Source organism: Clytia hemisphaerica, unplaced genomic scaffold (genome assembly GCF_902728285.1).
Source record: "Clytia hemisphaerica strain Z4C2 unplaced genomic scaffold, Clytia hemisphaerica genome assembly, whole genome shotgun sequence".
NCBI lineage: Eukaryota > Metazoa > Cnidaria > Hydrozoa > Leptothecata > Clytiidae > Clytia > Clytia hemisphaerica.
Window position 1 is genome coordinate 169,164 of NW_027104500.1, and position 16,287 is coordinate 185,450.

Below are 16,287 nucleotides of genomic sequence, written 5' to 3' on the forward strand. Positions count from 1 at the left end.
TGATTTCTTATAACGTCAAACCTAACTTTTGAAAACCCCCCACCCCCTCATAACGTCAATTTGACGTCTTGCGTTGTCAAATGAATATGGACGGCTCCCCTAAATCGAGTATGAGTCGATAGGGTCGATAAGATCGATAAATAATCGAAAACTAATCATAAGCTTAAAAAAATCTTGAGTATCGATCCTCTATCGATCTCCTATCCGGATCGTTAAGTAATCCATCGATCACATATCGATCCGTCATCGAGCCGTTCCGATGATCGATCCTATCGAGCGCGGACGCCTGGCCTTATACAATACGGCTAGTAGTTATGCCTGGGCTTTTAGCAAGGTATGGTAAACAGATTACCAATACTAAATCTTGAAACTGGAAAACACACCATGACTGTGGACAACTATGACAGTATGAAAACGCTAATCAAGAAATAAAAACAGTTGTAGAATGTAGAAAAACCTTGTGAACGTTTGAAGTCACAGCAAGCGCCGCCATCTTGAACAGTATGGTTTGTGAAAAGCTTGGTACCTGATATTGATGTACTAGGGAGCTAAAAGGTAGAGAAATCTTAGTATAGGATTATCCCCATCATATGCAATCTTTTTCGGAACTTAGAATCGGGGATAATTCGGAATCTTTTTGTTCCGAAAACAGTCACGTGGAGACCACGTGAATTTAGAATTCGAATTTCTTCAACAAACGTTCCATTTCTCCCATGAGGCATGGCTGGAAGAAACGAAGAATCCAATCCTTTCTCTTTTTCAAACTTTGTCCATAAGCCAGATGAAACTAACACTGACGAAAGTGAGTATTCGAATTTCTGATTGTCGTTTAGATTAAGTTTTGTATAAATATTATACTAGCTATTTTTTATAATAAGAACAATTAAATTTTGAATGATGTTACAAGTTCCTAAAGAGATTGTGTATGTTCTTATCTTTGATGATTTTCAAGCTCGGTTGTTCTTAATATTTTACTATTTTCACTTAACCAAACAGGGGCTTGAAATCTGCATTTTCTTCTTTTTCGCTGGTTTGAAACTCCTTACTACTCCAATATACCAGTCCTTTTGCCAGTCAGGGATAACACACAGGCAAAAATATTTTTTTAATAAAGACAAACTCTCTTCTTGCATGAATTTTTACAGCCGATGTTTGTTTATCTTTGTCGACCAGCACTATATGTAGCCGTTATAAGCCTTTGTAGGCTAATCACAAATGAAAACTACTGCAATTGCAGTATACCGCAATTGAGGACAGTTTGCTAATCCAGAGTCCAGACCTGCCAACTTGAGATGTTCATAGGGGGTAGGGGCGTACAGGGTTTGCTATTTTCGAAATACGGAATAATTTTGCTAAAATTTCTGAGATTCCATAAAAAAATACTTGCAATTCTGATACCAATTTTTTGGGTATTTTTCCTCGTTTTGACAATATAATTTTTCATCAAATTTGATTTTTCACGTATGAATTCCGAAAAAGGAGGATAAAAGCTTTATATATAATATCGAAATTCCCAAACAAAAATTCATGGATTTCCGATACTGAAACTATTTCAGCATTCCGAAATACTGAAGGAATTTTGCCTGATTTCCGAAATTCCTTAGAAAAAAGGGTTGATTTCCGCAATTCCGAAATCGACAGGTACATAATGCATAAAACATAATGCATATTGCATAATGCATAATAGTATTGTGTAATTTAGAGAATCATTTTATATTTTCTAAAACTCTCCTTTGTAGAGGCTAAAACCGCGAAAACCTCTTTAAAGAGTTTCTTAAGTAAACATTGCAATCAGAGGGATTTCCCCAGACATGATATTTACTTTTCGAATCCGAACAAAAGAGAAAACATTCGAATCATAACAACAAAGGGTTTTCCGTCAGCATAAATAATAAAAAAATGCAACAGATTAGATTTATCAGAAAGGTTTCCTCCTTCTTCTTTCTAAAACAAAAGTAAACACACTAAACACATAAACATTGTCATTCGAATGTAAAAAGATTCAAAGTTTATTTTCTTTGATCTAGCTTTTGCATGAAGCTCTTTAATTTATATTGGCTTATTCTAACAAAAAGCATTCACATGGTTAATGCTTTGTAAGAGGGAAAACCTGTTGAACTTTATTAGCAATTTTTCGAAAAGATCTCTGAGAAAACCCAGAATAAAGATCTTGCTATAAAATTAACGTTTTCGAGTAAAGTAATATACGGAGGAGATATTTTTGTGTTTTTTTCTACACTATACTACGTTCTGTAAAATACAACTATAACGTAGTGGTCTAAAGAAACGGCTATTCTTTTTTAGAATCAACCTTACAATCTAGTTTTTATATTTATAAAAACTAGATTGTGGACGTGTGGAAAGGAATGTCGGCGTGACTGATCCTTTTGTTTCGATAATAACATCAAAGCGGGACCTAATTTTCTTCTCGTTTCTTTCTTTCCTTTTTCTTTCTCATAACTTCAAGCTTTCCCTCATACTCTCCCAAGCGTGGTTAGCTCAAGTGGTTAGAGCGTTTGTAATCATGGGTTTCCGAGTTCGATCCCTCTGGGTGTTAAACTTTTCAATTCTTCAAATTTCTTATTTTAATTCTCTTTCTATTAAAATGAAGGTCTATCAAACAAGTAAGTAGCATATATTACCTCCGCTCTCTGTGTAAGGTTTAGATAAGCTATGATAGCATCACTTAATAAGAACTTTTTTAAGTTTTTTTTTCTTCAATCTTTTTTTTACCACAAGCGATTATTCAAGGCTGAGATATAGAAGAACAGGTATAGGCATTTGCGCCTGCGTTTGGTGACTGACAGTTTCAGTTTCACTACTTTCACTTTCACTTTCAGCCAGCAAGTGAGCGAGCGTGATAATTGATTTCCGGGTCAAAATGTTTGACACTTGATCCAATCGTTTGCTTATCTTTCTTGCGTGGTCGTCATTTGAATTTCAGTATTCAATGCTTATAAAATACGGTTGTTATAACAGGGTATCAAACTCCTCACTAAGAGTAGGGACCGCGAAAGACGGGGGTAAAATGGTTGGAATCGACCAAAATGTTGTTTTTAGGTTTTAGACCACCTATAACCATGGGATAAGTTTTAGAAACATTCTTATCATTAAATAAATGTCCTGTAAAAGTTTGGTGGCCATAACTTTATTTTTTATGAAAATATGAGCAATTTTGTAAAATTTTGAATGGCAGACGACCTACCAACAGAAAATTGGATTTAGACAGGTGAGCGCGTCCTCAAACCCCCATGATGTTATACATTTTTGGAACTGGAAGAGATCAGCGCTGTTTGTTTTTTTTGTCTCATTGACCCAATCAAATCCTACAAAAAATTATTCAGTTTTTTGTGGGAAAAAGCCACTTTTGAGGGCTTTAGCTGTCCTCCCCGGTATTAAGACAAAGATAATATGAAATTTCAACCTTTTTTACATATTGTTTGTTAATAAAAATTAACATTTTCAACCGCGCTCTGCTGTCTTTTTTGGCTCAAAGTTTATTGGTATTCGAGAAATTCTACAAAATTGTCGAGCGCGTGTTTGTTTACAATTCGAAAGTTCAAAGTCCACGGAGAGTGACAATCTGCCAACTCTCCGACATACAGGATATTTTCGATTCATTCGTACGGCAAACGAAAAATTTGAAAAAAAAAATTGATAAAAAATTAAAACTTTGTCTTGAGAACCTTCGTGCCAAGTTTCAATGCTATAGCATTAATAGAAGTAAAGTTATTGTAAAAAATGTATTTTTTGACATAACCCCCGGATTTTCACTTTTAAACCTATTTAACCATGATTTTTACAAAAATCCTCGAAAATCGTTCCATAAAAAGGGTCATTTTCAGGAGATAGAAAATTTCATATCTCGAGAACGGCTTGGCCGATTTTGATGAATGACCCCTCATTTTTTTTCTTTTTTCATGCTCTTTCCAATGAGCATGGTTTCAATGCGCTAAAAACAATTTGAAAAAATCATTGCGGTCCCTACTAAGAGGGAACAGATCATAGATTCGAATTGAACGCGTAATTACTAATAGCAATTAACATTACATAATGCGTCGATATCTCTTCACTCCCATGAAATGTGGTTCAAAATTAAAGTGATGAGCACGAAAACAAAATCAAGAATTGAAAAGTTTGACACCCAGAGGGATCGAACTCGGAAACCCATGATTATGAGGCAAACGTTCTAACCACTTGAGCTAACCACGCTTGGGAGAGTATGAGGGAAAGCTTGAACTTATGAGAAAGAAAAAGGAAAGAAAGAAACGAGAAGAAAATTAGTTCCCGCTTTGATGTTATTATCGAAACAAAAGGATCAGTCACGCCGACATTCCTTTCCACACGTCAGCAATCTAGTTTTTATAAATATAAAAACTAGATTGTAAGGTTGATTCTAAAAAAGAATAGCCGTTTCTTTAGACCACTACGTTCTATGAAAATCAAAATGGATCATGGATTTTCTTCATCATCCAAAATTCAAATTTACAGCTTTCTACCTTTGATTTTCTGGTAGAAAAACGACCCACGGCATGGCCCGAACAGTTTGGGCCTGTTCGGACCATGCTCGGGCCACAAAAAAGTATTATTGAATCGGCCCGAACATTTTGTTCGGACCATGTTCAGGCCATGTATTTACAATTAATACGGATTTGCTTGGGCCATGTTCGAGCCATATATAACGGCAACTTTGATCCCTCGATTTCACTTCCCTATCCGCCAGATTTACCGTTTAGTGAAGTAGTTTTTAACATTAGAACGAATAAAGTGCGACTGTTAAATCTTTTTTATAAAAACATAAGCTATACGAACAAAAGGCTTTGGTAACCAAAGTGACAAAAAAGCAGGTTAAGGACGTTCCCGTAAAGTTCTACTCTAAAACCCTCAAACAATTTGTGTTTTTTGTAAATATAATAAGTCTTATCACGATATCGCGCAAATTGTTTTCTTTAATTGCGATTGTCCGGGCCATGCCGTGGGTCGTGTAGAAAATGGTATATTTGTTTTGTTGAAAGTATTATCTTTCAAATTCTCCTTATTATAGCCTCTAAAATTGACATTTTCAAATATTATGCATTATGCAATATGCATTATGTATTATGCATTTTGTACTCGTCGATTCCGAAATACCGTACGCCCTCCACTTCATCTTGCGTGAGATTTTCAGAAATCAGAAATTGGGAAATTTTTTCAAAAAATCAGAAATCACGGAAAAAGATTTCTGAAAATCAAGAAATTGGGGCAACTTTTTTCCTAAAAACAGAAATCTTTCAAAGATTGCATGAGATGTTAACATTGTTATTGTGAGTGACAACCAATTTACATGAGGCAATGTGGAAATGCGTGAGTCTAAGGGATATTTTTCTCAAAAATCAAAAATGCGTGACAAATCGTAAATCTTTCAAAAATTGCATGAGGTGTTAACATTGTTCTTGTGAGTAACAACCAATTTACAGGAGGCAATGTGGAAATGTGGAAATGTGTGAGTCCAATGAGTGAGAGTTGGCACCTCTGCTTTAATCTGCATGCCAGAGAAGAAAATGTGTGAATTTCCAAGGCAATTGAATTAAAAACGGCATAAAGGAGTGGAATCCCCAACGCATTCTGTGTTTATGAGTTTGCTAAATGACGCGCCCGACGCGCCTTGAAAATTTGACGCGTCCTATGATTTCGATGCGCCTTGAAAATTTGACGCGCCTTAGGGTTTTGATGTGCCTTAAGTTTTCGACGGTTTTGACGGACGGAATAATGGGACCAGTCTAATCATACATGGTTGGTATATAAAAGAATGCCGGTGTTAGCAAAATGATCATTTCTTAAGAGATTAAAGTCGACCCGTTCCATTTATCGGCTGTACACTTTATGTACGCTTTATTAGTCTTATTTCATAGAATTTGTGCATGCTACACAGGGGGGGGGGCAAGCAGTTAGTACAGAACACTATGTGTACTAACTGATTCTTGGCAAAATCTTTAACCCACCACCACCCCCTGTCACTTAGTACACCGTGTACTAACTGTTTTTGACCTTGCTCAATATATATACCACCCCCAAAAATAAGAATACGTCTCTCTACGGTGCATTCCAGGTGAATTTCACACTCCAGAGAGGTTTTATGAGGTGTGTTTTTACCTGTTTTTACCACTAACTACTTTCAAACAAATGAAAATAATAACAAATTATGGAGGTCAATGATGAGAGTGACTACGAATTTACAAGGACTAGCTGGGACTAGGAAATTTTAGAGTATCTTTTTTATCCTTTTTCATGGTTCCGACTGGGGTTCTAGCCCCCCCCCCCCGCCAAATTTAGGTCCCCCTGAAAGCAAAGTCCCCCCAACATGATAAAAGTCCTAGGTCCCAGAATAGAATTTGATGAATAATTTTTTTTTCTAAGTGAATATTTACCAGTTTGTCAATGAAAACTGATGAAAACACTAGTAAATAAAAAATTAGTAGTAACACTAGGAGAAATAATACTTAGCAAAATTATACGACTTATGGACCCTTGCTGACCCTTGAGTTCTTAATTGCCCTCTGAAATAGTGCCAAGAGGCTTAACTTTTTCCAGGAAGCTTTTGCAAAGGACTAAGTTATGTGTAATACAATTTCAAGTACAAGCTGTTAAAAGGTATTCCTGACTGTCCTAGAAATAAGATCCATAAAAAAGATAGAATCATAAAAAAGATAGAATCGTAAACCTGTCATAAACTGATAACAGTAAAAATCTGAGAAATCTAGTTTAAAATTCTCAGTTATTACACCTTTTTACTTCCAAAATTCTGTATATACCACCCCTTATGGCAGTTAGTACAAAGGTGTACTAACTGTATTTGCAAATTTGCAAATATAAACCACCCCTTTTGGCAGTTAGTACACAGGTGTACTAATTGCATTTCGCAAATTTGAAAAATGGACCCACCACGGTACTAAGTGTCATAGGTGTCGTGTACTAACTGCTTGCCCCCCCCCTGTGCTACACGTTATTTCTATTCAATTTACAGGGGAAAATGCAGAAATTTGTCCCTTCACAGAAAACCCAACTTTTTGTAATCATCTTTGACTTGGGAATTTTTGAAAAGTTTTCCATTGTCGCTGTCTTTGTTAAATGTACATCTCAATTTGGAAAAGAGTGATTTAAAATAATAATTTGATTACTGCAGTGACATAGAAAAAAATCATGTACTGAAAACACGAATTATGGCTTGGTAATAAAATACTCGGGAAAAAGTTTTGTATCCTCAATCGCTCATAGAACGACACTGGGATAAGAACAACATTCTTTATGAGACATGGAGAAAACTCTGATCTTCAAATTACTGATCTCCATTACTAAGTAACTGAACTTAGGTAGTGTCAAATTATCAGGGCACGTCAAATTATCAGGGCGCGTCGATTTTTTAGGGCGCGTCAAATTATCAGGGCGCGTCGATATTTTAAGGCGCGTCAAATTACCAGGGCGCATTTTTAGGGCGCATTTTTAGGGCGCGTAGGCGCTTGGGCGCGTAACATTTTAGGGCGCATAACATTTTAGGGCGCATAGGCGCGAAGGCGCGTTAAAAATTTGAGGGCGCGTTAAAAATATGAGGGCGCGTGGGCGCGTAAGGCACGTCATTTAGCAGACTCCTGTGTATATACATGGATTTTCATCGGAATTTCCAACCACCACTGAAAAAAAACAATATTTGTGATATCATAATATTTTTGAGGCTGGAAAAATTTTTAAAATGTACGTCATCCGACAGGGGTAACGCAAGTTTTCTGGAATCGTCTATTAAAACAATGACACATTTTACGTTGTATTCAATTTAACTTGAGTCCTGTCAGTTTAGACTTAAACTCCTATATATTTCAGGATTAGAAACTAGACTAGTCTTACCTCTTTTATCTTTTCCTTTTCAACAATATATACAATGCTGACAAGTTGACACAACACGTTGACAAGTAATCCCTACGAGATGTTTATATCAAAATAGGGGGGGGGGTCCAAAATTACACTTTTTGAGTTTGACCATCTTTTTTAAATAAATTTTTCATGCTGATTCCGAATTTGAAATCCGTTTTTCCATATCTTTTACCCCTGAGCGGCTACCGGAGACCCTTTTTTCGGAAAACCGCCCAAAACCGCTAAAAGTCAATTTTTTTGAAATTTTCCATTTTGAATAGCTTTCTAGTGATGTGATATTTTTTTTAAATCAGTTTTTCATGCTGATTCCGAATCTTAAATTCATTTTGTCATAGCTCTCACCCTCGGCCTGGTATAGGAGGCTGTTTTTTTTACTAAAATCTTCGAATCAAAGGAAAATTGATAATTTGAAAATGTTTGAATTTGAATGAACTTCGAATGAAAAATTTAATGATAACAACTTGTTTTAGATCAGATTTTCATGCTGATTCCGAATTTCAAATCAGTTTTTTTGCATATCTCATACCCATGGCCTGCTACGGGGCCGGCTACATGAGGTTCCTTATTCAGAAAATATCGCAAAAATGTACTGAAATGAAAATTTTCTTAAGGAGATTCTTGTACTAGGATTCCATTTATCAAAACATCTGGTTATACATTCCTTGTTACAAAGAGTTTTGAGTACTTTATGCAATAATGCAACGATGCAACCCTATGAACTGAGCTGCTTTTAATTTATCTGCTTAGAATATAATCAAAGATGTAAAAATCAAATTGGTAAAAATATCTTGAGCTAGTACACTTCTTCCAAATGCAATGATTGACCGCATTGGACATTCAAAAGTTGATATTGGCTTTACCAAGCCGCGTATCATTGTTTGAAAGGTTAAGTTACAATGAAAGTCATAGGGATGTATAGACATTATACCGAATAGACAGAATCTAAAAATTCTACATTCGAATAGTTGTTTATTGAACCAATCAAAAGGCGCTATTTTTTTATCCATCACTTAAAATACTTGCTTGAATAGATTTGAAGAACTAAAACTTTTTTAAAATAAATCAGACCTTAAGCTGTTGATTTAATTACAATATCATTGGTGTCCATTATTAAGGACTTCCACAAATATGACTATCTGTTCAAACAAGGGTTCTTTGAAAAGTTAATTAGAAAAAAGTTTTGAGAAATTAAATTATCTTGTGAACTTCTAAGTAGTAAAACGTCCCTCCTTTCCAGGGAGACAACCATGTAAATGCTTTCATATTGGTCCATTTATTTGGAAGTTACTTTTTAGGAATAGGTTATATTTCTTAAACATTGGTATCTTTCAATAGATTCACTATAAACCTGTTCTTATATGCCTTGTTTGAATTAAAATTATTTGAAAAATTCCATATATTAGCTATCTGTATAGCCTAGTGATTTTAATTGATTTAACTAATTTAAGTGATTTAACTTACCCCTTAAATGCCCTTAAATTATTAAGGCTTTAACAATTATCAACTTTTCAATGTTCAATTAATTTAGGGAATCATTGTATTTGAAAGGAGTTCACTAGCTCAAGATAGTTTAAACGAGATTCTAAGCAGGATGAATTTTGCCTCATGACTAGTTGAGCAGATAAATTAATAGCAGCAATACAAAGGGTTAGCTCATTGGATAAAGATAAAGTACTCAAGACACCCTATGACGATGAATGTATAACATTAGCCAAGTGTCAAAACGCCACAGACAAACTAAAAGCTTAGAAATATCCTTTCAATAATATCGATTTTTGCACATTTTTTGCAATATTTTCTGAATAAGGAACCTCATGTAGCCGGCCCCATAGTAGGTCAGTGGCCGGAGATATGCAGAAACTAATTTTGAATTTGAAATCAGCATGAAAACTTGATCTAAAACAAGTAGTTATCATTAAATTTTTCATTCATAGTTCATTCAAAGTGAAACATTTTCAAATTATCAATTTTCCTTAGTTTCGAAGATTTTAGTAAAAAAAACAGCCTCCTATACCAGGCCGAGGGTGAGAGCTATGACAAAAAGAATTTCCGATTCGGAATCAGCATGAAAAACTGATTTAAAAAAGATATCACATCACTAGAAAGCTATTCATAATGGAAAATTTCAAAAAAATTGACTTTCAGCGGTTTTGGGCGGTTTTCCAAAAAAAGGGTCTGCGGTAGCCGCCCAGGAGTAAGAGATATGGAAAAATGGATTTCAAATTCGGAATCAGCATGAAAAATTAATTTAAAAAAGATGGTTAAACATCAAAATTTCCAAAAAAAGTCATTTTTGGACCCCCCCTAATCAAAATCTGCAACAAAAACAAAAGTGGTCTCTTTTACTGATTGCTTCCTCACACCTTTTGGGGGACTGTTTATTAAATTTCCATCAATGAGATTGCCACATTTCAAAAAACCCTTCTTTTTAGCACCTTTGGCCTCTCAGTGCCTTTCACAATGGGCGGCTGTAAAATCTTACCGTTCACAATATTTGTTTCAATCCGTTATCCTATAAGGCTTAGGCTTTTTTGCATCTTCCATTTTCTGAAGAAAGCGGGAATTTGATGCAAGAGTTAGATTGTCAATAAAGCTGAACAATGCCGTAAAAAGTTTAATGAAACAACTTGCAAAAAAGTGATACATGGGAAAGTTTCACTTTTAATTTGTTTTATTGAAATAGGGGATTTAGTCTTAACTCAAGGCTAAATGGAATCAAGTTTTAAAAAAGCCTGGCATTGAAAATCTCAATTGTGATACTGTGAACAACTTTTTGCACCGTTAGCACCAATTAAAACATGTCAATTTATGCCTGAAAAGAATTCTGCTTACATGTAGATTATGGCTGTTTTTCATTCAAAGAAGATTAAGGAAAACTGTAAGTTTTCTAATGTCAACATTGCTCATCTGATTCCGACACCCTTCTTGGGAGCTGGGAATAATCAGAAAACACAGGCACGCAAACAAAACTCCAGCTCAGTCAAAATAATCAGTTCAATTCAAGCTGTACCAGCCCCCAAAGATATACAAAATCGCCAAGTGTCTCGGAAGCTTAGCCCCGTACAACCCCCACCAGGGCCCCAGACCCTCCACTGTCCTTCTCACAACTTCAGCCTAATTGGCTACACTAGCAAAAAATGTGTCTTGTCTTTCAGCGTGAACACTACTAGCCAAATCTGGCCAAATCCATACTGGCCAACTTTGCTATTTGAAATCTTCAAATTTTTTGGTTTGGGATAATAAATTAGGCTGTTTGCCTGAGAACAAGACATGTTTTTCTTAAAAAAATATTTTTTTGACTAGGTCTTGTCGTTGTAACACAAGAGGGAGACAGCTGTGACGAAAATCCATTTAGATTCAAAAACTTTCAAAAGAAGACTGATAGTTTGGCATCAAACCACTCAAAGAATGGAAAAAGCAAGAAATTGCAGGTATTTTGAAAAGCTTTGTTAATTTTCTGTTACTTTATTTATTCTTATGTATAACTTAATTAAAACTACCAAGAAAAATAGGCTTCCAGAAATCCACCAGGTGAACTTTTGAGAGTCAGCTGGCTGCAAAACTTTTTTTATATATTGAAGGATAATCAAGGAAATAAGGAAATCTTAAAGTAAATATGACAAATTTTCCAGTTGGTAACTAATTTTATTTTGTACTTAACTTACTAAGCTCTTGTTAAGAACTCATGTTTGATTAGACAAACCAGCCTTCACAAGTATCAAACTGAACAAACTGGTCAAATATACATTATGGTTTGTAAAATACTAATCAGACAGTACCAAAATTTTTCTCAACTTCAGTTGAGCTATAATCTGAGAATGTCTGTATGTCTGTCTGTCTGTATGTATGTCTGTATGTCCGTCCGAAAACTTTAGGGCAGGCTGGACACTTCAAAAAAGGTCGGATTTGGCTGAAATTTGGCACACTTGTTCCTTGGGTGAATATCTGGGGTGTTTTTTTCATTTTTTGAAAATTTTGATTTTTGGGGCCTAGGGACGAGTTTTTCGCCAAAAACGAGGCTAAAACTTTGGGGCAGCCTGGACACTTCAAAAAAGGTCGGATTTGGCTGAAATTTGGCACACTTGTTCCTTGGGTGAATATCTGGGGTGTTTTTTTTCATTTTTTGAAAATTTTGATTTTTGGGGCCTGGGGACGAGTTTTTCACCAAAACGAGCTGGCAGCCTGGACACTTCAAAAAAGGTCGGATTTGGCTGAAATTTGGCACACATGTTCCTTGGGTGAATATCTGGGGGTTTTTTTCATTTTTGAAAATTTTGATTTTTGGGCCTGGGGGCGAGTTTCAGCCAAAACGGACAAAGTATATTTGCTACCTAATACTAAATATTTGAAAGTTACAATTGGGCCTCTAATAACGGGAAAATCTGAAGTTGAGCCCAGTGCGGTGCGCCCGTTCGACTATGCAAATCATATCCAATTATCCAGATCTACCATTGGTCAGAATTTTAAATTCTTAGTGCTTGTCAATTTTAAGATTTTAAGGGGCTCCCCCCAAGATGTTTCTAGCATAGGAAGATGCTTGAAGGGCTAAGACCCTACAATGTTTTGGACAAATTTCCTTTTTTTTAAATAGAAGCGAAAAAATGCTTTAACCATTTTTTTTTTTTTTTCAAGATTGTTGAAGATTTGGATAGTGTCACAGACATATTTGCCGACCTACCATCCCCTTCCGTTGATGACAAAAGCCTGAAAATTAAAGTCAAAGAGGAAGATGAAGATATTTTTGCAGAGGATGCAAATTTGGAAGGAATTACATTCACAAGTAAATTACGATGGTGACAACTTTCTGATGCCTCTGATGACTCCAGCTCTTCTCCTTTGACAGATTCATATTTGCTGTCTGATCCTGCACAAAACCGAACAAGAAAATTTTAGAAGAGCTAGACCAGGTGTGTAATTTCAATGTAATCTGCGACTGACTGTCTCTGTCCTTTATGTTAGCTGGTGACTTCAAAAAAGTGCTATCATTATTTGACATTTAAATAAAATATTTTATTGCTTATTGCTTATTCAGTTGAAACTTCAAAATGCAGAACTTATCCGAGAACTTGAAATGGTTAAGAAGAAACACAGAAAGAGAACCAAGCATCAAATCAAAAGTATGTTTCAAGAAAAACAATCCTTGTTCAAATAGCCTACATTGTTCCAAAAAAGTGTGTAACAGAATCAGTGTGAATAAAAACCCTCACAATTTATCGGTGTTGCTTAACTTACACAGAAATCCGCCCGCGGAGATACAAATACATTGTTTCTTTCCTATTAAAATTTGTTTACTTTACATCCCTAGTATTCTTGTATTGAAATCTCATTATCTCATTCATTTCATTCATTTCACTAAGACTGCTCAAAGTATTTATTTTCAGCCTTGAAATTGAAGCAGACTTCAAAAACAATGAGTCTCTGTTGGTTTTAGTGGTTTTAATTGCATAAAGGTCTGTGTGCACTGAATAATATCAAACTGGGCTTACAGGTTAACCTTGATCCTGTTAATCAAGTCTTGTGCAAAAATTAGATGTCGTTCATTTGTTATTTCAAGAATTTCTAATCTGGAGAAAGATTTAAAGAAAGCACGAAAAAAAGAAGCCGAAGATACGAAAGCCCTCGAGGATGCTGTCAAGATGGTAGAAGAAAACCTTAGAAAAACAACGGTAAGATGAAGAAAATGCAGATGACTTTAAATGTTTTCAAAATACCCAAACACACTAACAGGTGACTACTTGTAGATGTGATCCTGAAGTGTTACACCCTAACCAGGCTAAACATCTTCCACACACATCCAAAAAAATCACTGAAGAGTGGGATCAATCGCCTACTCTCCCAGTATGTAGCTCCCAAAAGGTATATCCAATTGAAATTTTTCTAGTGAATTAAGCTTCAAGTTTCTTTCCCCAAAAGATGATTTTCTTAGAATAAAGGCTTTTGTATGATTTCTTTTCAGTCAAAGTTGAGTCACGTTTTTCTAATGGCCCCTAAAACGGAGTTTTAGTTTTATTGAAATATCTTAATCAAAAAGCATAGCACCGACATCAAATTACTATGGATATGAAGGCAATCCTTTAAAACTTAAAAAAAGTCAAAATTTACTTTTTTCTTTATCTTCATACAATGGTTGTCAAACGGAAGTAGTGGCTCCAAAATGTCGATTCAATTAATTGAAATTGTTAAAAACCCATCACTAAAACATGTCTGTAATTAATGACACGATAAAATAATTAGTTTTGATAGTTTTGCAAAAAAAATTCATTCCAAAACAATAAGTTCAGGCCTTACTGAGTGCAAAATCCCGAGCAAATACTAGCAGCCTCTAATCTTAATTTTATCGTGAAATATTTCGAATTTTCTGAAAACTTTGAATTACTGAGTTAGGTATGTCGGTATATGTTTATACTTTCCAGAGTTACCCAGTTTTTTAGGGTTAATTTCCATCTTGTTTTGACTTTTGACGGTTTTAGTCCATAAAAAAGGAAGAGGAAAATTAGCCATGTTAAAAATGACATTTTTGGTATTTTCTTTTTTCGGATCAAGATAAATGTGTTAGGATTGAATCTATAAGCTTTTCCAGGTTTTAAGTACAACAAAATATTAAAACAAAGAATTAAAATATTGAAATAACATACTAACTATAAAATTCTTAATATTTTTTAAGGAAAGACAATAAAGCTGAAGCCAATGTTTCAAAGCTCAAGAAGAATTGCACGTTATAAAGGTAACGATACTTTCGTTAAAGATAGGCTTGTAAATAAGGATTTCAAGATCGGTTCAAAAATTTTAATAAGTAGAGTATATTTGGTAAGATGTGGAGGTTCATAATCAAATAAATAACTTTGGTTAGTTCTGTATCTCCCTACAACTTTTATACATTTTTGACCTGACTTGATTTAGGAAGGGAATGTCTCGTTAGCCGATTACAAGAACCTTCAAATGCAACACTTTCACCAACTCAACACAATAAAAGAAAAATCTCAAAATGCCGCTCGATTGATGAGAGCTGCTGCAGACAAAACAGAGCCACAAATCAGGTAAGACAGATGTGTCTCACAAAAGTTCCCCCTGCTTGATATTTTTCATTTTTCGAACCTCCTGGACCTTATTAGGAGGCCCTTGTTAATGATTTTATAAATAATAAATTTGAACATTCTTCAAAGCCATTTATTACACCCCCTCGTTTATTTGGCACCTTAAGCTGGGTTTCAACTGAAAAAAAATAAGTTTGTCGCAGATACCTGTTTAAAAAAGCAAAATCCAGACAATCCAGACAATCTGGAATCAAAATCTATCGTTCTTTTAATCCAAAATTTCCAAGATTGAGTAAAAATAATAAAGGCCTAAGCAATGTTAATTAAAACGTTATCTTTTTCATTGCTTATTTATTCTCACCCTAATAAAAAATAGAACAAAAGTTTTTTAATTCTAGACATATGTCTAGATTTTCTTTTTACTACATAAAAATTTGCGACAAATTTTATTTTTCCAATTGGTTAAAATCTTTGTTGGTTTTAAAAAGCTATTTCGATCCTTTTTTAAACAGGGAATTGCAATCTGGAATAACTTCGCTACGATTTCTGGCAGATACTTTTGATGATATTGGGATGGTTTCTGAACTTCCAAAGAAATCTGATACAAATGACAGGTGACATTGCAAGCAATGGTAGTTCGATTTTTTTTGTTCTAATTTATTTATTAAAAATTTGGGAAGACAGTTTCTGGTTGCACATTAGATCTTTCAGATTTTGGAATTGTTGGATGAAATAACTAGACAAAGTTTGGGACTTCTACAATCAGGCTTTTCCAGGACGAAGAAATAAGTAGGAGAGCGACGAATCACTCACGTAACAAAGACAACGAAATTTTTTACGAAATCGCGCACGTGAACCAGTTTTAGCGTGCGCGATTTCATGACGCGCGCAATTTTTCGCTCACCATACGATTGACGACCGTTTTACCAGCGCGAGCGCACGTCTTATTGAAAACATGACAATCTTTATTTGATAATATTTGATCATCTTTCCCCCCATTGTGACAATTATAAAAGGTTAACGCGTGAAACTCTGCTCACTATACAAGCACTTTTCCCTACCACCGTTTTGGTCTGAAAAATTGAGTTCGGGTGTACACGACGAAAGTTTTTCGTTGTGCTGTATTCAACATTTTCCTAGAAGTTCTTTGTATACTTGATAAGTTAAATCTCGAAATTTGCATATCCTCATACAATAGCTCGAAGTCTCTGCTGGGAGTTGTCTCCCATTTCGTGCATATTAGCACCAGTAACGGGAAAGTTCTCTGATTACCATTATCTCCTTAATCTTTATCGTTTATACGACAAGCCGTTTGTACTGAAGAATTTCTCTCAAAGGGGAGTCTTCT

General features: G+C 35.1%; 1 protein-coding gene and 2 long non-coding RNA genes across 3 annotated transcripts; all 3 read left to right on the forward strand.

Annotated features, from left to right (window-relative positions):
• Nucleotides 1–674: 674 nt before the first annotated feature.
• LOC136821767 (uncharacterized) lies at nt 675–12,702 on the forward strand. The gene is made up of 3 exons (XM_067077982.1): nt 675–802; nt 11,209–11,336; nt 12,538–12,702. Exons 1-3 carry the CDS (start codon nt 721–723, stop codon nt 12,700–12,702), a joined length of 375 nt encoding a protein of 124 aa, XP_066934083.1. The 5' UTR covers nt 675–720.
• Nucleotides 12,703–12,725: 23 nt separating this feature from the next.
• Nucleotides 12,726–13,570, forward strand: LOC136821726 (uncharacterized). The gene is made up of 3 exons (XR_010848797.1): nt 12,726–12,812; nt 12,938–13,022; nt 13,460–13,570. It is a non-coding gene; the product is annotated as an uncharacterized lncRNA (long non-coding RNA).
• Nucleotides 13,571–14,608: 1,038 nt separating this feature from the next.
• Nucleotides 14,609–15,561, forward strand: LOC136821790 (uncharacterized). The gene is made up of 3 exons (XR_010848802.1): nt 14,609–14,629; nt 14,806–14,942; nt 15,452–15,561. It is a non-coding gene; the product is annotated as an uncharacterized lncRNA (long non-coding RNA).
• The last annotated feature ends 726 nt before the right edge of the window (nt 15,562–16,287 follow it).

Coding starts and splice junctions, on each gene's coding strand:
- LOC136821767 (XM_067077982.1), top strand. CDS start 721: ATGGCTGGAAGAAACGAAGAATCCAATCCTTTCTCTTTTTCAAACTTT. Junction 803..11,208: donor TGAAACTAACACTGACGAAA/GTGAGTATTCGA, acceptor TTTTTTGACTAG/GTCTTGTCGTTGTAACACAA. Junction 11,337..12,537: donor GAAAAAGCAAGAAATTGCAG/GTATTTTGAAAA, acceptor TTTTTTTTCAAG/ATTGTTGAAGATTTGGATAG.